General features: G+C 35.8%; 1 protein-coding gene across 1 annotated transcript; it reads right to left on the bottom strand.

Annotated features, from left to right (window-relative positions):
• Window positions 1-6,238: 6,238 nt before the first annotated feature.
• On the bottom strand, window positions 6,239-7,180 carry LOC118934564 (olfactory receptor 8D1-like). Its single transcript, XM_036930171.2, has one exon. The coding sequence runs from the start codon at window positions 7,178-7,180 to the stop codon at window positions 6,239-6,241; it is 942 nt and encodes a 313-aa protein (XP_036786066.2).
• Between the last annotated feature and the right edge of the window lie 13,832 nt (window positions 7,181-21,012).

Below are 21,012 nucleotides of genomic sequence, written 5' to 3'. Positions count from 1 at the left end.
ATGAATAAAGTGCCTATAAACACAACATAAATGCAACATATTCAAATAACAAAAATGTCCAGGAAATATCTTCCACATGTCACATTTGTCAGTTCTTTTGACTGATGTAGAATGTATGTACATATTCTCATTTAATACAGGTGTGTATAAGAAATGGAAACACATAAAGCACATATATCCTGTGATAATCATTATTATCAGGTGTTTACAATGTCCCATGTTCAGCAGTCAGTTTATTACCTTATATCATCCTCATTTCAGTGATATTTGTTAGGCACCAAGATGATTGGCCCAGTGTGGCAGAGACTGATAGCTAGTCCCCTCTGCTCCCCAAACATACATTTCCTCCTTGCACTGAGGATTGGCATGTGACTGAGATCTGCACATGTTGGGCTCCATTCCAGGACAAAGGTTTGCCCTTTACACATTCTTTTGATATTCTGCTTACTGGATGCAGGGGATGTTGAGGCCCTATGCATGTGATGAAGCTGAAAGAAAAGTGAGAGAGTGATTGGTACACAGTTAGAATGGAGAATGGAAGAATGGGTGGAGCTATGATCATGTAGGGAAACTCAGAGGGCTCTATGTGCTTGCAATATTCTGCTTTCATTTGCATGGTGGTTATAAATGCTTAATTTTATTATAATTGAAGTATAATTTCACACAATTTTTATATGTATTTAAGGTAAATTTCACAATCCAGTAGGGTCACAAAAATTTTTGATTAGAGCTCTACTTAAACCAGAAGTGTTAAATAATCCATAAGCAAAACATGAGAATTAAATCTCTGCTATTGGGGTGCCTCCAAGTACAGACTGTCTCACACAGAAGAGTACCCCCATATGTAGTGTAGTGCATACAGAACAATACAGACCACCACAGAGCAGAGACAATTCTTTATTAAACCAATGGAAACTTTTCAACAGTGTCTGTGAGTAAGAAAGTCAATGTACAATCCCAACTGATGGATTTGTAGTGTATTATGTATCACTATACTTAAGTTATCAGTATAGCAAAGATGGTATAGATCTTACTCTATGTTATATAATTTTTTATTTCTGAACCCTGTCTACTTTCTTCATAAAATGTTTCCTTAAAGATAAATTTCATCATAAATTATATCATTAATGAAAAAATGTGGAAGTGTAGAATATGGAAATATTTACTTAATGAGAAAGGACTGTGCTTCAATCACGAGAATTGTTGCAAAACATAAAGATTGCATGAGAACCAGAGAACCAGGTATCACAATTGTTCTTCAAGGTGAGAGGCAAAGCAACCATAAGTAATCTTGTGTTGTTGTCCAGAGTTTTCGGTAGAGCCTTTTATATTTCAGCTGCCTGGTGAAGAATTGTTCCGGGATATCAAGAGAGACTTGAGCCTGAAGGGGAAAGTCAGCTATTCTCAATTGAGTACAGTGAACAGTGAATAAGTAGTTGACCCCTGTCTTTGTATGTATAGGCACTAAATCATTTTCTATCTTTCTGAAAGTAGGTTTATTTGGAATTGCTAGGAAGTTAGTATAGATTAATTGATTTCTAAAAGTGATAGTGATATGCGATAATGAAAAGTTGTGAAAATGAAAATGTTAGCCATACTGTTTAGAATAATAAAGGAAAAAAAAGAAGCTGATAGGGACAGTTATGTAAAATAAGGGCCAAGGAAAAGAGCTCATTCACCACTGACTCTGAGATTAGGAAATGTGAAAACATTAACATTACTTTGACAGAAGCGGTCTTGAATCTATCAGCTGACGTTCCTAAATTAGTGAAGTCTGCTATTGTTTTAGTTTGTTCTTGCATTATGTAGGCAAGAAGCTTCTCACACCCTATCATTGAGGGTAAAGCAGGAGCATTTAATTAGTTCTTAAATTTATGAAATTCTCTGTATTCAAGGAGAGCTCACTTCATATGTAATTGTATTCATGAATTGTGAATCTTGCTTATTGAAACCGAAGTTTGGAATTGTAGCTCATTAAAAATATTCTGATTTAATTCAAACAATGAGATAAGGAATTGTGAATTAAACTGTACAGAGTGAAGAAATGCCTTTCACATCTCAGAAAATGGGTATTGTAGTTGATGTAATTTTGTTCCTTGACCATTCTTTCCCCCTGCCTGAAATCAGTACCTCCTGCCTTTCCCTACCCTATTTTCTACTGGTCCTTTCTTTTTGCAGGAGCATTTTCTGACTCCTTAACACTGAGTGAGGGTTTCCTTCTTTGCTTGCATCCCTTTGGTGTTGGCTTCTACTGGTGCGTGTATCCCAGTGTATTTAAATGCCTTTTGCATTTATGTGTCAAATGTAATGAAGTGATTTCTCTCCCTTAAATGAGTGGATCTTTGCATAGAGCACATATTTAGAAAGTGTGGGTAAAGAATACTATGTTTTAATGCAGACATACAGAAGAAAATGAGTTAAATAATACTAGAGTTTCTCACTGATCTGAGATTTGTAGATAATAGTCACTGATAATGACAGGTGGAATTGAGGTATTAATCTGAGGGCCCAAGAAACTTTTCTTTCCTTGTGTGTTCAGTCAGGAAACCTCCTGCTATAAACCTCATTATCTTAGGTACCCTGGAGCCAGATATCTATTTTCATGCTACATATCATCCTCACATTTGTGGACTGCTCAGGGGTAACATGTCCATGTAGAAGTCATAATACATATATATATATATATATATATATATACACATATACAAATATATGTGTGTGTGTGTGTGTATACATATATATACAACTGTTTGTCATACTTTCATTTCCAAAATAGCCCTGGGGTCTAAACTCAAGCAATATATCATATTATAGATGTGTTAGCTAGTTTTATATTTCTGCCAAGTGAGCTTCACTGAGTGAAGAGTCTTAGCTCCCAACTGAGGAATGTCCTGGGTATCTCCTCCCAGAAAATATCTCCATTTCTTCTAAAGTATAAGAGCTTTAGAGAAAGCAATTACTTTGCTAACTATTAATTCTTCAGGTTTTAGTACCTCATGAGTGCTCAATGAATTTCTTTGAATAAATAGTGGCTGAGCTATGGTACTTCTCATGGTTGTAATGAGTCTCCAGACTTTGGCGTTTGATGTCAAATTTAATATGGTGGCTTCCTGATTTCATCGTGCACTTAATTTTTTATTTGCACATATAAGAAAAGGATCTCTAAGTAAGTTCTGAGATTCACAAGATGGAAAACAGGCATTTTATCCCTAGTCATAATGTATTATTTATTGAAAGAATTAAATATAAGGAAACCATAGAAACTGTGCAATGAAAAAAACATGGTATTTGAATTTGTTTCTACTTAAGCATTATCCATCTTTATCACTACATGGAGTTTCCATATCTAAGTCACTGTTAATTTCATTCCTTCCTCCTATTCAACTTTGACTTAGAAGTAGCCTTAGAAAAAGTGTTTCCACAGAGTTAGTATTAAATGTCTCTAAATATTTGGTAGAATTTAATAGAGTTTAGAAAGAACTTCTCAGGGCTTAGAGTTACTTTTCTGGACAAAAGTGTTCTTTATTTTTTATGTTCCTGTAACCCTCTAATTTTTTAGACCTGTTGGGGGTCACAGAAACATTGAGAGGAAGTACAGTGATTTTCCATATCCTCATGCTCCCACATGCACAGTCTCCCATTCTCAACCAGCAGATGGTAAATGTTACAATTGATGACCTTACATTGACACATCACAATCACCCCACATCCATACGCTCTCTCGGGGGCCACTACTGGTGTTTTATATTATATGGGTTTGGACAAATGTATGCTGACATGTATCCATTATAATTGTATCACGCATAGTATTTCACTGTCCTGAAAATCCTCTGTGCTTTGCCTATTCTTTCCTGTCCCACTGTCACCACTGGTAACCAGTGATATTCTGTCTCCATAGTTTTTCATTTCACAGAATGTCATATAATTGGAATTATTCAGTATGTAGTTTTCTCAGATTGGCTTCTTTCATTTAGCGATATGCATTTAGGCTTCTCTATGTCTTCTCATGGCTTAATAGCTCATTTACAGTTAGTAATGAATACTAGTTCCATTGTCTGTATGTACTATAGTTGATTTATCCCTTCACTGACTGAAGGCCATATTGGTTGCTTCCAAGGTTTGACATTTATGAATGAAGTTGCTATAAATATAATGTAGAAGTTTTCAAAAAAATCTTGTGGGTAAATTTCAAGGTGCACCACTGCAGGACCACATTTTTGTTTAGTTTTGAAGGGAAGTATCAAACTCCTTCCGGAGTGTCTATTCCATTTTCCCTTCCCATCAACAGTGAATGGAAGTTTGTGTTGCTCCATATCTTTGTCAGCATTTGCTGGTGTCAGTGTTTTGGATTTCAGGCCACATAATACATGCATAGTAGTATCTCCTTCTTGTTTTATTTATGTTTCCCTGACAAAAAGAGAGGGAAAAGGTGGCAGTGTGGGAAGTGAGGAAGAAACCTCCTCCCCAAACCTCATATAACATGAAAATACAGCAAATACAACAAATCCTGAAAGAGTGAACTGAAGACTGCACAAAAGACTGCCTACATCTGGGGAAAAGAGAAGACCTCACAGAAAATGTTGAAGTAGCAAAGTCACAATCTGTCAGGACCCGTGCCCTGCCCTTACCCCAGCTCACAGGAAGGAGGCACAGAAATGGAGTAGGAAGGGAGTAGAAGCCTAGGACTCCTGAAATCCAGCCCTGGAGATCTACTCTGGGAGTGTGAAGCCACATTACATGGTGCTCTGGAGATCAGTGGGGCTGGAAAGCAAAGACAGAATACTCAGGTAGACTGAGATTCCAGCCACTTGTGGAATACCCATACCCAGCAGCTCTGGGACAAAACAAAGACAAGCACTTTGAAAGACTTCCCAACATCAAGAGGGGTGCTAGACAGGCAAGGATTACTTTGCCCTTTATCTTGCTGCTCAGGAGAATGGACAGGTGTACAAAAGCATCCCGGCACACTCAGCCCAGCAGGCTGGGAAATTTTAGGAGCTTCAGATGCTCCACCCCCTTGCTGGCAAAAAAAGTAACAAGGTTCCCCACTGTGAAAGGCTGTCTTACACTCCTTCCTCCTGGCACACACCAGTCCACACACATGCTGCCCACGCCATTGCACCATATCAGCAGAGGGTGAGCTGCTAATGGTAGCTACAGGGGGATAATGCAGAGGCTCCTCTCTCTGTGCTTAGCCCACTGGACCTGGCAGTGGAGGCAGGCATTGCAGCTGGCAAGCAGGAAAGAGCTCTTTCCTCCTGCAAGGATTCAGTGTTGTACGCCTGCTACCCCTGACATTTATCCAGATTCTGCACAGCTCCAAAGAGTAGAGTTTCTGGGAATTAGAGGGCACAACCTATACAAAGTTATTATTCTGTAGAAATCATTAGAAATATGAAATGACAAAAAAATTTTGTACAAATAAGAATTCAACAGGCACCAGAAAGAGGGTTTAGTAAAACTGAAATCACCAGTCTTTTTCATAAAGATTTCAAAATAAAAATCATAAACATGCTCATGGAACCAGAGACATTATTCAAGATATCAGGGACGACTTCAAGAAAGAGATAGAAACTTTGAAAAATACAGTATCTGAAATGAAACATAGAATGGGTAGACTTGAATGTAGGTTAGATGAGGTGGAGGTGATAGTTAATGAAATAAAAATTGGAGAACAGGAAAAAAAGAAGGTGAGGTAAAGAGAGAAAAACTCCTCTTTATCTCTAGGAATAAAACTATAATAAGAGAACTGTGAAACCAATTCAAATGGAACGATATTCACATTATACAGGTACCAAAAAAAAAGGATAGAAAGTCTCAGTTAGGAAATAACTGCTGAAAATTTCCCCAATCTGGGGAAAGAAATAGTTTTTCAGGTCATGGAAGTTCACGAATCTCGTAACACAAAGAACCCTAGGGAGATAATACAAAGACATATAATAATTAAAATGGCAAAGACCAAGAACCAGAACAGAGTATTAAAAGCAGCAAGAGAGAAAAAAGGTCACATACAAAGGAAAATCCATCAGGCACTCTATTTAAAGGACACTCTGTCTAAAGTTCATTCTGTTTAAAGTTCACTTGTCCAAAAAGGAAGTGAGGGTCACCAAAAATAAGTCAGACATTTTAAGTTAAGATGATTCTTTATTTGAAACTAATTAGTTACTCTTAAAATCTGGCAGAAATAAAGTATAAGATCGATGTTTAGAAGTGCTATTTCTTTAAAAAAAAACGTTATCTACACAGACCCAGAAAGTTTAACTCCTTTCAGAACTTTACTTACGGATTCTTTGACATCCTTGTTCCTAAGGCTGTAGATAAGGGGGTTAAGCATGGGAATCACCGTGGTATAAAACACAGAGGCCACCTTCTCCTGCTTGGTGTCACTCTTAGAGGTTTTAAAATACATGAAGATGATGGAGCCATAGAAGACGCAAACAGCTGCAAGGTGTGAGCTGCAGGTACTGAAAGCTTTGGACCTGCCTTCAGCTGAGCGGATGAACAAGATGTTGATAAGGATGAAGGCGTAAGAGATGAAGATGGCGAAAGCGCATGCAAATACATTGACTCCAACCAAAACCATCAGCAAGCGCTCTTTGCTGTAGTCTCTTGAGCAAGATATAGTCAGAAGAGGAAGGATGTCACAGAAGTAATGGTGGATGACATTAGTTCCACAGAAGGGGCACCTAGATATGTAGCTGGTATGAATCAAGGCTCCAAATATCCCCACTGTATAAACACTGGCGACAAGTTGGAAACAGACTCTTTCAGACATGGTGACATTGTAGAGCAAGGGGTTGTAGACGGCGGCATAACGATCATATGCCATGGCGGCCAGCATGTAAGACTCATCAATAGCACAGAAGCAGAAGAAAAAGAGCTGGGCCATGCACTCAGGAAAGGAGGTGAAATTCTTCTCTGACACGAAGTTCACCAGCATCTTGGGAATTATAACCGAGGAGAAACAGAGATCTATGAAGGCTAAATTACTGAGAAAATAATACATGGGTATGTGAAGCTGACAACTGATCCTGATTAAAAAGATCAAGCCCAGATTTCCCACCACAGAGGCCATGTAGATCGATAGAAAGAGGAAGAAGAGGGGAACCTGGAGTCCTGGCTGGTCTGTTAACCCCTCAAGAATAAACTCAGTGACCAAGGAATGATTTCCTGTATCCATTCTTCTCCCTGTTGTGATAGGCTGAGTTGCTCAGGGAAGATGTTCTCATTCAGTGAACATTGCACTTTATAGGATTCCGTCGTGAAAGACCTAATTAAAGACATTATATTTAACTTATTATGACACAGAATTTCTGAAAACCAAGAGACAAAATCTACTTGTAACTGAAGCATTTATCAAGATATCAATGCTTCACTTGGCTTCATGTGAAATTTAGAAATGAAAATCATTTTGTCCTCAGAAAGTGAGTTTTGGAATCTTGCATAAATGAAAGCCAAGCCTTTGGTTGTTCAGTCACCTTTAGGGAGACTGCACAGTGCTGTTCTGATTTTCATCTGCAGCCATCCTCACCCGCTTCTGATGCCTGGGAGCTTAACCTCTCCCTACGGCTGTCCCTTGAACGTCCCCTCTGGCTTTGACAGCTTCCGTTTGCTCATTCAGACCCTGACTCCAGTCACAACGAACTTGGGTTTCCTCCAAGGTTTCCTTTCCCCTCTCAATTACTGGTTTTTGCCCTGCCTTTTCTATCCTCTACCAAGGTTATGACACAGACCGGGGAGGATTGAAGGTGTGCTGGGGGCAGTGGGGGGAGGGCAGTGGTGGAGGGAGAGCTGGTGCCATGGGCTGTAGGAAGAGGAGAATGGTGATGACAGCAAGAGCTGTTTTAGGGCATTTACTGGGCATCTCCCATGTGCCATGTGTTAAGAAGATTTTATTAAGGATCTGGTTTAATATTCTTATTAACCCTGTGAAACAGATACTGTGTCTTACCTCTATTTTGTAGATTGACTGAGGGACAGAGAAAGAGGTTAAGTAAATGCCTGCCCTACATCACAAAACATGTAGGCAGTATTATTGTCACTCTTTTATAAATGAGATTCTGTAAATATTCCAAGTTTACATGACTAGAAGGGTTGGAGCCAGAATTCATGTTCTTGTCTGTTTTGTTAAAAGTCAAACAATGTGTCAAGTTAACTGATATTTTGTTCTAAACCTGATCATATTACCATAACTTCTGTGCAGCTTTACTTAATATGCCACTCAGTGCTCATCATTATTATAAATCTAAATAATAAGTACTGACATACAGTCAAGAATTAATTCAGTGCTATTCCAAATTTGACACATTTCAGATAAATATTAACACATATATCTGTGTGGGCTGTGACATCAACAAAATACTTTGATCCTTCTTCCTTGACAAACTATTAGATACAGAAATTCTTTAACAACTTGTAGCACAATAGGATCTCTGAGTGATGGTGCCTCTGAGGAGAAGTTTGAGGATCGGGGTGTTTAAGTCTCATGAAAAATACATTTAATCTCTGTTATTAGAAATGTTTAATGTAATTCAAGTGCTGGAAGAAGATTCTTATTCCTGAATTACAATCAGGAAAGGAAATCAGGCATAAAACAAATGAATAAAAATGACAGGCAATGCCGGGGGTTCCTGCCTTTCATTTTTAAGATTGGCTTTTGGGAACCCTTGTGAATCCACTCTTGGAAAAGTGTAAAGTGGGGAAAGACACCGTTTTTGACCCTGAATATAGCAGTTTGTGAGGTGGGATAGAAGTAGGAATTTGAATTTGTATTGATAGGTTGACCCACTTCTAACTCAGATGTTGGAGAGTAGGTAGATAAAGAGGATTTTCTGGACTAACCCTGTTCCTATTACAGTATGAATATGTGTGCAAATGCTCTTTAAATTTCCAAGATCAATATAAATCAGAGATATATTAATATGACTGGATATATCATGGGGAAGCCAAGTGCTTGAGGTCAGAGGATACAGGTATAGAACTAGCGGAAGGGGAAACGGTTTCCATGCACTGCGCTCTGTGTCCACCGGTCAGGAAGCAGACACTGCCCGGCTGTGCAGCCTTGTCCATATAGCATGAGTAGTAAGAATTTTTAACTTCCTTACAAAGTTTGATTACAACTACAGTATCTTATCAATGATAAATAGAATCATTTTATGACTTACCTGAATATTGCCACCAGGGAAGGTGCTGCTGGTCTGCATGATTTTTTATCTTTGGTCTCATATAGTGCATGTGGGCACACACACACTTAAAAAATAATTTTATCAGCAAACACTAATGGGCCAGATTTACTCTGATTCTGGCAAAATTATGGAATTGAATGAGCATAAAATTTCAGAGAGTATTGATGATGAGTAACAGTTTAAGACCAAACAAGGAGAACAAGTAAAGTAATCCTACTGACCCTTAGTCCTCTATCATTAAAAGGAAATTTTATTTGGGTGTCTTTGTAAGCAGATGTCTTCCTTAGGGGCTTGTTGCCTCAGTAGTTGGGCTCTATAGGGAAGAAACAATTACAAAGTAGATATTTGTTGGCAGTACAGTGACATTCCTGTTGATCCTTGGGGTATTCAAAGAAAACATCAAATTTATTTCCCTTAATCTTAAGAAGATTAATAATGATTTCATAGTAAATACACAACTTTTGACACTTTAAAAATTAAAGTGCTTTATCAAAACTGTAAAATAACATTTTCCTTAGCATTTTATGTTTTCTATAATGTAGGCAAATCCATTCCATCATCTCCAAACATAGACAAGCTTTTTTGTTCCTAACTTATCTGGATGTTTTGGGGGATTATACATGGAGAAAAACAATAAGTGATCTGTTTCTCTTTTGCAATTTCAATAGGTGTAAGTTGGGCCCCAAGGGATTTTCTCATTAAGTCACATCTCTATGAATAGCATATATCCCTACAATTTTCCTGGTCAGTCCTGTTTTCAAATATATTAATTTTTTCCATTCTAAACCATCATGAACTGTCTGTTCATATCTTTATCAAAATTGTAGATAAAAATCTTTATTGAAGTATAATTGTCCTATAATAAATTGCACATGTTTAAAGTGTATAATCTGGTAAATCTGACATATTTAGTCATGAAACCATCAGGAAAATTAACCCAACTCATTTTCTAATCCTTTCCTCTGAGCTTTCTTCCACTGATCCCCAGGCAACCATGAATCCACTCTCTTTCACTGTAGATGAGCCTGCATTTCCTAGAATGCTATATACTTAAAGAACCATACAGCATATATGCTTTCCTTGACTTCTTATATTCTGCATAATTACTTTGAGATTCACTTATGGTTTTGCATGTATCAGTAATTCTTTTTTCCTCCCTCCACTTCATCCTTCTTCTTTTCCTTTTTTTCTTCTTCTTTGCATTAGGATTTTTTTTTTTTTTAAGAACACCATATTGCTTTAACATGAAACTTTGTTAGGTCATCTGACCATCTATGTGTGGGCCTATTTTGGTGCTTTTTATTCTACTCCCTTAATTTACTTGTCTATCTTGATCCCTAAACCACACTGTCTTGTTAATTGTAGCCTCATAATATGTTTTAAAGTTTATAACATAAATTCTTGAGTTTTGTTCTTGTTTATCAAAGCTGCTTTTTAAATTCTAGTCATTTTGCATTTCCTTACAAATTTTAGAAAGTTTATCAATCTTCATAAAATGCCTTCTGTGAGTTCGAATGGGATTATACTGATTCTATAAATAAACGTGAGGAAAACTGATGCAGGAACACAATATATTCAGGTTTTCTTTAATTTTTCTCAAAAAGATTTTGCTTGTAAAGATTTTACATATATTTTTCCAGATTTTATCACTAAGGATTTCATGTTTCACGCTTTTGCAAATGGTATTTTAAAATTTAATTTCCTATTGTTCATTGGTAATATATTGAAAATGATGGATTTTGTATAATTCATCTTGTTTCCTACCATCTCACTAAACTCAGTTGCTATTTATAGAAGCTTCTCTTTTAGATTCCAAAGGGTGTTCTATTTAGGCAATAATGTATTACTAAAATGTTACATTTTTTCCTTTGTGGACTGGACGAAATTTTTAGTATTTTGTTATTGTTGATATTTTGCCTTATTGCACTGAAGTCTACTTTACCTGGTATGAAGACATCCACTCTTTATTTTTTAGAAGTAATGTCTGCGTGGTATATGTATTTCCATCGTTTTACTTACACCTACTTACATTACTCTATTTGAAGCGAGTTTCTTATAGCATATAGTTGAGTTGTTATTTTAGCCATTCAGTGGATAACTGGTGTATTTAATAATTTAATAATTTAATTTTTTATTTAGTTTATTTTCTTATTTTTATATTTATATGCTTTAATTTAATTTAGTGATTTAATAGAATAGAGTCAGATATGAAAAAAGAAGAAATTACATCCAACACCACAGAAATTCAAAGAACTAAAAGGGAATTCTATGAAAAATTATATGCCAATAAATTGATAAAATTTATTGGTAACCTAGATGAAACAGATAAATGACTAGAAACATACAATCTACCAAGACTGGCCCAGGAAGAAACCTAAAATCTAAACAGACCAATTACTAGTAATAACATAGAACTGGTAATAAGAAAACTTCCAACACACCAAAGCCCAGGGATGGAAGGCTTCACAGGTGAATTCTACCAAACATTCAAAGATGAGCTAATACCTATTCTTCTTAAGATACCCGAAAAATAGGAGGGAATACTTTCAAACTCATTCTCTGAGGTCAGTATTACACTAAAACCAAAATCAGAAACAGACACTACAAAAAGAAAGAAAATTCATACCAAAATCCCTGATGAAAAAAGACATAAAATTTCACAACAAAATATTAGCATACTGAATTCAAAAATAGGGAAAGTCATCATGACCAACAGAGATTTATTCCAGGGATGTCAGGATGGTATAATATCCATAAATAAATCAGTATCATATACCACATTAACAAAAAGGATAAAAAACAATGATCATCTCAATAGGTACTGAAAAAGAATTTGACCAATTTCAACATCCATTCATGATAACAACTCTCAACAAAATGTGTATAGAGGATACACGCATCAACATAATAAAGGCCATATATGACATATCAACAACTAGCATCATACTGAATGGCTAGAAGCTGAACCTCTTTCTCTGAGATCAGGGACAAGACAAGGATGTCCTCTTTTACCACTTTCATTCAGCATAGTACTGGAGGTCCTAGCCACAACAATGAGACAACACAAAGAAATAAAAGGCATCCAAACTGGTAAGGAAGAAGTACAACTGTTACTATTTGAAGATGACATATTATACAAAGAAAACCCAACAACTCCACCGAAAACTATTAGAACTAATAACTGGATTCAGCAAACTTGCAGGGTATAAAATTAATACACAGAAATCTGTTGTATTCCTGTATGCTAACAATAAAATAGAAGAAAGAACAATCAGGAATAAATTCCATTTACAATTACATCAAAAATAATAATATACTTAGGAATAAAACTAACCAAGGAGGAGAAAGACCTGTTATACCCTGAAAAGTATAAGACACTGGTGAAAGAAATTGAAGAAGACATAAATCAATGGAAATCTATCCCATGTTCATGGATAGGAAGAATCCATACTGTCAAAATGGCTATCCTGCCCAAAGTAATTTCACAGATTCATTGCAATCCCTTTCAAAACACCAATGGTATATTTCAATGCACTAGAGCAAATAATCCTAAAACTTATATGCAACCACAAAAGACCTTGAAAAGCCAAATCAATACTGAGAAAGATGGACAAGCTGGGAGTATCACACTCCCTAATTTCAAGGTATACTACAAAGCTACAGTGATTAAAACAGTATGGTACTGGCACAAGAACAGACCCATAGATCAATGGAACAGAACAGAGAGCCCAAAAATAAGTCCATACATATATGGTCAATTAATATATGACAAAGGTGGCTAAAATATAAAATGGGGAAAATACAGTCTCTTCTTTAGACAGTGTTGGGAAAATTGGACAACTATAAACAAAAGAATGAAACTAGATCACTCTTTTACACCATACTCAAAAGTAAAGTCTAAATGTATGAAGACCTAAATGTAAGATGTGTGAAACCATAAAACTCTTAGAAGGAAACAAAGGCTAGCATCAAATGAACATCACTATGAAAATTTTCTTTGCAGATATATCTCCACAGGCAAGGGTAACAAAAGCAAAAATAAACAAGTGGGACTTCACCTGACCTAAGAGGTTGTTCACCACAAAGGAAACCCTCAACAAAACAAAAGGACAACCTACTTTATAGGATGATATATTTGCAAATGATATATCCAATAGCAGACTAATACCTAAAATACATAAGGAACTCATATAACTCAACACCAAAAAAACAATCCAATTTAAAATGGGAAGAGGACCTGAACAGGCGTTTTTCTTAAGAAGACATACAGATGGCCAAAAGACACATGAAAAGATGCTCAACATCACGAATCATCAGGGAAGTGCAAATTAAAACCACAATTAGGTATCATCTCACACCAGTCAGAATGGCCACTATGCAAAAGACAAGAAATAACAAGTGTCGGCAAGGATGTGGAGAAAAGGGATCCTGTTGGTGAGAATGTAAATTGGTCCCGCCAATGTGGAAAACAATATGAAAGATCCTTAAAACTCTGGAAATAGAAATACCATATGACTGAGCTATTCCACTTCTGGGAATTTACTGGATGAAAACAAAATCTCTCATTCAGGAGGATATACACACTTCCATGTTCATTGCAGTATTATTTACAATATCCAAGATATGGAGGCAGCCCAAATGCCCATTGATAGATGAATGGATAAGAAAAGGTGGTACATATACACAGTGGAATATTACTCAGCTGTAAGAAAGAAGGAAATTTTGCCTTTTGCAAAATATAGGTGGACCTAATGGGTATCATGCTAAGTGAAATAAGCCAGGTGGAAAAAGACAAATACCATATGATTTCACTTACATAGAAAACAACCAAAAAAAATAATAGACCCATTAATATGAATAACAGATTGTTGGTTACCATAGGGAAGGAGATTGGGGGATGGGTGAAATCAGTGAAGGGGATATAGACATAAAAATGTCAAATTGTAAAAGAAGTTACTTATAGGAATGGAAGTAAAACATATAGAATATAACCAAAAATACTGTAATATCCTGGTATGGTAACAGGGGGAACTACAATTACCTTGGGAAGCATCTAGTAATGCATGTAATTATCAAGTCAGTATGTTGTACATCTGAAACCAATATAGTATTGCATATCCACTTTATTCCAATAAAAATTAATAAACATTGAATTTTGACAGATATTTTTCTGTTGTTAAGATGATCACACACTTTTATTACTTACTCATTTGATATGGTGAATTATTTTATTGATATTTATCTGGATATTTTTGTGGAGCAGAAATAGAGAGTCCCTCAAATTGTTACAATAACATTGATATCTCAACAAAAAGAGGATAGTATGATAAAGGAATATTATTAAGGCAACCTAACATGTTTGCAAGTGTCTGAAATTTACTCTCATTGTTATGCTACAGAAATATTTGAATTGTCTAACATTATGCCACAAAGTGGGAAGTTGGGATTTGAACAGGTGGCCTAAACTTCATTCATTACACAAAAGGATATTTTAATTAGATTCGTTCCAGAAACAACTTCATTTCAGAACCTGTGTTTCTTTATTGATTTTATGACAGAAAACAGATGGACTATTAAATAGAAAAAGGTCAGGAGCTTTCTCAGACAGCAAATTTCTTTGGACTGTCTGAGAACAGCTAGAGTAGAGGTTTACACAAAAAGTTTTGCTAGGAGGAATAAACTTGGCAAAGCCCTTTGCAAATTCTAAAGTGCCATAGTGGTCAAAATATATTTCATTATTGTTTTTTAGTAACAGAGACAAATCTCTTGGGTGATGAGATCATTTTACAGAGCTCTATATTTTTTCACTAATTGTGTAATGAGCACAGAGCCAAATCTTGAGAGATTTATATGCCTTTGGGAATTAGTTATTTGAAAGTCCCGTCTCAACTTTTCAAGTATCAGGATCCCATGTTTGAAGGTACATGTCTTAAGATAAGTGGATATCAACTTCTTAACAGGTCACAGAAGAATCTCTATGTGATGTTTGGATTGGTTTTTCTTAACTGCTCTAATTAATCATTTCTTTTTCAAGATATTAGATAATAATGTAAAACAGTTACATAGCACTTAATTCGTACCAGATTTTTTTTATAACCTCTATTAACTAAAATTCTTATGGGATAGGTTTTGCAGATAAAGACATTGAATCAGAGTGGTATAATTTGCCCGAAGTCACAGAACTCTAAGTGGCAAAGCCAAGATTTGATCCTTGGTAGATTAACTCCAAAGAGGCATTATTCTCTAATCACTATTCATTCATTGAGATTGTATTCATTTATTTTTTAAATAACTGCAAAAAAAACCTGCATTGCAAGACAGGCCAACTGCTCTGAATATATTCCTGGAGGAAGGTAACTCTGAATTTTACTTGTACATATTCATTTACTTTCTGCCTCTTGTATACTGGATTGCTTAACTTCTTTGATTTCCCATTAATGGATGGCTTTAATTTCCCATTATCTGCATTTCACTTTCAGTATTTCCTATCAGAGCATCCAATGGGCCAAACAATTTCCATAGAGCCCAATATTTTAATGCCCTCGTGTCCTGAAATCTGTTACATTGGGTTAACTGGAAGGTAAGCAGATAGCTTTTGCTAGTTAAATAGTGTTCAATCAAAGGCACAATTGGGAAATGCAATACTAAATTGTCAAAGTTTAGTTGCTGGGATGTTGACCATAATTGCTATAGTTTAAGAAATTAGTGAGACTATTTCGATATGGAAAAGTAAACATACTATGTTATATTGGCAGCATTTAACGACCTCATCCTCCTGTTGGTACCAGTGGGTGTCTGGGCAGTTTGCTGCAATAGCTGTTCCTGAGAAAGCAAAAACAAAGTTGGCTTAATTGCCAATACAACTCTTTATATGAACACTTGGCAATTCTTCTGAGTCACTGTAGGAAACTCCAGGAATCTGCTGCCTTTGTTTCTCAAACTATAACTTTTTAAATTTTTTGCTTTTCTGATTCGAAGAGAGTGCTTTTGTCAATGAGACCCATTGCTCTTCTCACTGAATACACTCATCTGCTCTCCCATCCACTCCCCCTGGGTAAGGTTGCCTATTCTTTGGGGGATCTTTGAGTGATACAAAGAAACTCAAAATATTTTATGAATGTAAGAAATAAAAAATAATAACTGATAAGTTACATAGTGGCTTAAAGTTTTCAAAGTTCAGAATAGATTTTTTCATCATCATAACTGCTCTTTTTTTATAGATGAGGAAAACAAGGATTCAGAGAGGGTAAATGACTTGCCCTGGTCACAGAGGCTGCACCAAGCCCTCTTAGTCCATTCTTCTGACTCCAAATACAATGCTTTTCTATCATTATACAATCAAAGGGTGTAAAATTTGAAATTAACAAAGATTTTATTCTGATGAAAGTCATAGGGATGCTTTGTAACATTTGCCTTGGATATAGTGGCATACACAAGTGTATCTCCTTTCCACAGTGTTTGAATCCCATGAAAAATTGAACTTCATTCTCTACCCTGAAGATCGAACTTTATGAATTCCATTTTCTTGACAAAAATACCCACTTGATCAGAGCACAAATGAACAGCTGCATTCCCAATAACGTTTGAGATTCTGATATCTAGCTAATTTTATTCCTGTGTCTTCAGTGAAGTTGCATTGTGAAAAAGACTGTAAAAATGGGATTTCTTCAATAATTATAACTCTGTATTTTAAATCCTACAATACATTAATATAAATAAATGTCATTACATATTATATTTTTTATTGAAGTATAGTTGATATGCAATAGTATATTATTTCAAAGTATATGACACAGTAGTTCAACATTTACCCATATTATTAAATCCTCATCCCTACTAGTGCAGTTACTATCTGTGAACATAGAAAGATGTTACAGAACCATTGACTATATTACCCATGCTGCACCTCCATCCCAGGGACCAACTTATATTATGATTGAGATTTGGTGCCTCTTTATCCCCCTTACCCTTCCTACCAACCCATCCTGACCCCTCCCCAGTGATAAACACCAGTCACTTCTCAGTGTCTATGTGTCTACTGCTGTTTTGTTTTGTTTTTAGATTCAACATGTAAGTGAAATCATCTCGTAGTTGTCTTTCTCCACCTGGCTTATTTCACTTAGCTTAATACCATCTAGGTCCCTCCATGCTGTCACAAACTGTGTGTATGTACCATATCTTCTTTATCTATTCATCTTTTGATGGACACTTGGCTTGCTCCCCTATCTTGGCAATTGTAAAGAATGGGGCAATAAACATAGGGGTGCATATATCTTTACAAATCAGAGATTTTGTTCTCTTCAGGTAAATTCCTAAAAGTGGAATTATATTATCTTTCTAGTGTGACACAATAACAGATAAATATCTGCCCTAGATAGCCCTATGTTTAAGAAGTAAAGGATTGCCAGGATTGTCTTAGATTTGTGTGTCTGTTAAATAAAAGAATCAAAACTTTGAAACTGTATTTATTTATTTTTTTGTAATTAGACACACGGATACACACACACACATAATTTAAATTTTATTTCTGGATGTGTTACGGGTAACTTGAAAGATGTGGTGAGCCATATTCTTATATCACTGAATAGCTAATAGTACATACAACTAGCTATTTTCCTTAAATACCCATTTATGCTTCTCAGGGATGGGAGCTGGCACTTTTCTGTTCACACTAAGGTCACATTATAAAACCTAGAAACAATAGCACCATAGTCACTAGCCATGGGTGAGAAAAATTGGGAGGGAAACAAAGTGGTGTCTTTTTTCCCTCCCCATAGAGAAGTATACAGTCTATGTAAATTATGATTGTCACTTTCATTTGATGTAAAAGTGGTTCATTTTCAATGAAATTTCACATGCATAATTACCTTACTATTCTTGCTTAACTCTAAAGTGCTCCATTTACTGAATTATAAATTTGGTAGGAAATTTAAATACTGCATTTCACACTCCCCTGCTTTCTGCGTTAAAAATATTGAAAATAAATAAATGTTCCTTTGGTGACTTAAGGCAATCATTAAACCCTTTTTATACATGTGAGCTACTGTGTGTATGTATCTATGTTTTTGTTCAGATTTTCTGGAGTCTTAGATAACTATGAAGTTTGAGGATTTTTTTCTTTACTTTTGTTTATATGGTTTTCTCGAGGCTTCTTGCTGTTAAACTGCTCTTCCGGCTATCCTTCACTTCTTTAATGGCTTTCTTATGTCTTTTTAAATTTGACCTCCTCAGATTCTGATCTCCTTCAGGTGCATTAAAAATTACTTCCTAAGAAAAAGAAGATCATGGCACTAAGAGAGGACCAATGTGGACTGATAAGTGAATAAAATTTAATCAATCGGTATCACGACATTTATACTGATGTCTTAAAGGTGTTTTAATTACTTTTCTTGGTAATATTGAAAATTTTATGTCAGTAGATAAGTATTTGCAGAATAAATGAAATATGTCTGTATATTGTTGCTCTCCTCAAATATTGGGCTCCATCAAAGAATAACCTAAAATGGGTTTTGTTTACTCTGACAGTTCAGCAATTTTAGTCTCAAAATCAGTGAGAATATCGAATATCTCTACAGTCATAGGGAAGTATATCTGTTCTGGTCCTGATCTCTGGGCAGCCTTCTTAACTGTAATGATCTCAAAATAATTTGTTATTATAAAAATAATTTTAGTCCATTTATGTGTGAGTCTATTAGAAGAGCTGTGATACCCACTAAATGGATCTCAACCCCAAATGCCCCACCTTTCTTCCTGCTGAATTTCATGGAAATTTGGCTTTTGTATGAATAACAAAACTGTCGCACATCAGTCTTATTCCAGTAGATCATTGGACAAATTGAGAAAATCTATCTGGAGGTGGCCCAGTCTCATGGTCATGGCTGATAGGATTGTCTAGAGATGAATCCTGGCATCTCTGACATGCTTTCTCATAGAATATTATCTAACTTCCCAAATTCAGAAACATGGCTCTCTTCTTATGTGTTCTTAGAGATAGTAATATCCTCTGTAGTTAAGCGTTTGAATCAGCACATACATTAAGCAGCGTTAATATGTTGTAGAAGGCATAGAGAGAAAATAGATTGCAGCAAAGTTTCATAAATTTTTCTTTGTGGTCATGACAAATGACCACATGTTGTATATTGTTCATGCAAAATAAAAAAAAACTGTATATCACTCTACGTATGAAATTTTTCCTCCTTTGATAATTTTCCTCATCTTGGAAAATGGAATTTAAAGTCAGGTAGAGGTCTAAACACTGTGTATGTTGTCTCTTGATTATCATGAGTTCAAGAAACATTTTGCCCATTCAACATTACTCATTGCAAGATTATCAAACTTGATTCCTTAGATAGCATATAATGTATCAGCTGAAATCAAGAAACCATTTCACCTGAATCCTCTGCTTGGACTTTAAGGGAAAATAAGTCAGTGACGGATGAAGCCTCCCCTGTTCTGTTTAAGAGCCTTGAGAGAGAAAGGACAATGAGAGTGTGGCCTCTAATCATGGAGAGCAGGGAAGAGTCAGGGAGGGAAGCACCATATCATGTTATGGTCCAGGTACTACCCCTGAAAGGCAAAGTGATTTTGCTGTTTCCTGAGCAGGAATGGTTTAAAACATACTCTGAGGACAGCCTTTAGCATCACATTTCTGTTAACCACATCTACCTTGAAAACAAGGATTTCCTGGCATTCTAATTGTTTTCCATCCAGTGGACAGAGGTGGGAGAATGAGGATCTGAACTGATTAAAGCCATTCCTATGATTTCTTTTTGTATTCAGTCTCTTAATAGAAGTCAGTATGTTTCTAAGCTCCTGCTTTTAGAGAATATTATGTTGACTCATAGATTGGTTGAGAAATTGAAATGGACTACTTTTATATTATCAGAGCCAGATCGGAAGCCGTATTGCAGACAAGTCTGGAGGTCCTACTATCATATGTCCAGAGAAAGAGGGTGAGAAATCTTCTTCCATCAATATTTTAAAAATTACTTTTGTTCCAAAAATGTCATTTATTGGAAAGTTGTGGAAACTTACATTGGTGTACATTTTTTTTTACCCTTCCCAGAGTATTTTGCACGCTGTACATTTTAAGCAACATCTCAGTTTTATCTTTTTGAGACAGAAAATTCTTGTATCTATGTACGCAGTTTGATTCACTGTTCTTATGGTTTCAAATTTTCACTACTACTTTCCAAAAACTCTTTTACCCATCATAATTCACTCTATGCTTTCTATGTCTTCTTCCCTCCTCTTTCCTACTTGTGGCATTTGTAATTCCACGTCAACGCCATATGAGAAGATATCAAATTATGTTCAATTTCCTCCTAGTAAATTACTCTGAAAAATTTGGCATAGCTACACAAAAATAACGAACTCATTTCAAAAAAAATCTCAGAGTTGATGTGCAGAAGTTACTCTAAATCATAGGGTTTTTTTTTTTTAAGGACTTCCTGAAAGAGGCCAATTCCTTCTCTTAATGACATTAATGAAAAACTAATGAGGTCTTGAAAACTTGTGCTTTCTTTCAAAGTGAGATAGAGGTTTAATATTTTGCTTAGGAACAAAATAAAACATCTCTGACTTACGGAGGAGCATTTGTCAGTTTATGTGTGAGCCTATACCACATAAACCATGTTGGGTGGACCCAGAGCTCCGAGTTACACTGGTGGTCTTTGCCCTTGGGTTTCCAAGAGGCCCACTGACAAGATCAAGTCATGGGACAGGTGAGGAAGCGAATCAAGAAGTAGCATACCATTCTGCTTTGGGAATCAGAAAATAACTTTAATACACCTATTTTCTCTTGTTTCTTTTTACAGAGAGTATCTTG

Source organism: Manis pentadactyla, chromosome 13, assembly GCF_030020395.1.
Source record: "Manis pentadactyla isolate mManPen7 chromosome 13, mManPen7.hap1, whole genome shotgun sequence".
Taxonomy (NCBI): Eukaryota; Metazoa; Chordata; class Mammalia; order Pholidota; family Manidae; genus Manis; species Manis pentadactyla.
This window is presented reverse-complemented; position numbering and strand designations above follow the sequence as displayed.

Excerpts from the sequence above, each read along its gene's own strand:
- LOC118934564 (XM_036930171.2), bottom strand. The coding sequence starts at position 7,180 with ATGGATACAGGAAATCATTCCTTGGTCACTGAGTTTATTCTTGAGGGG.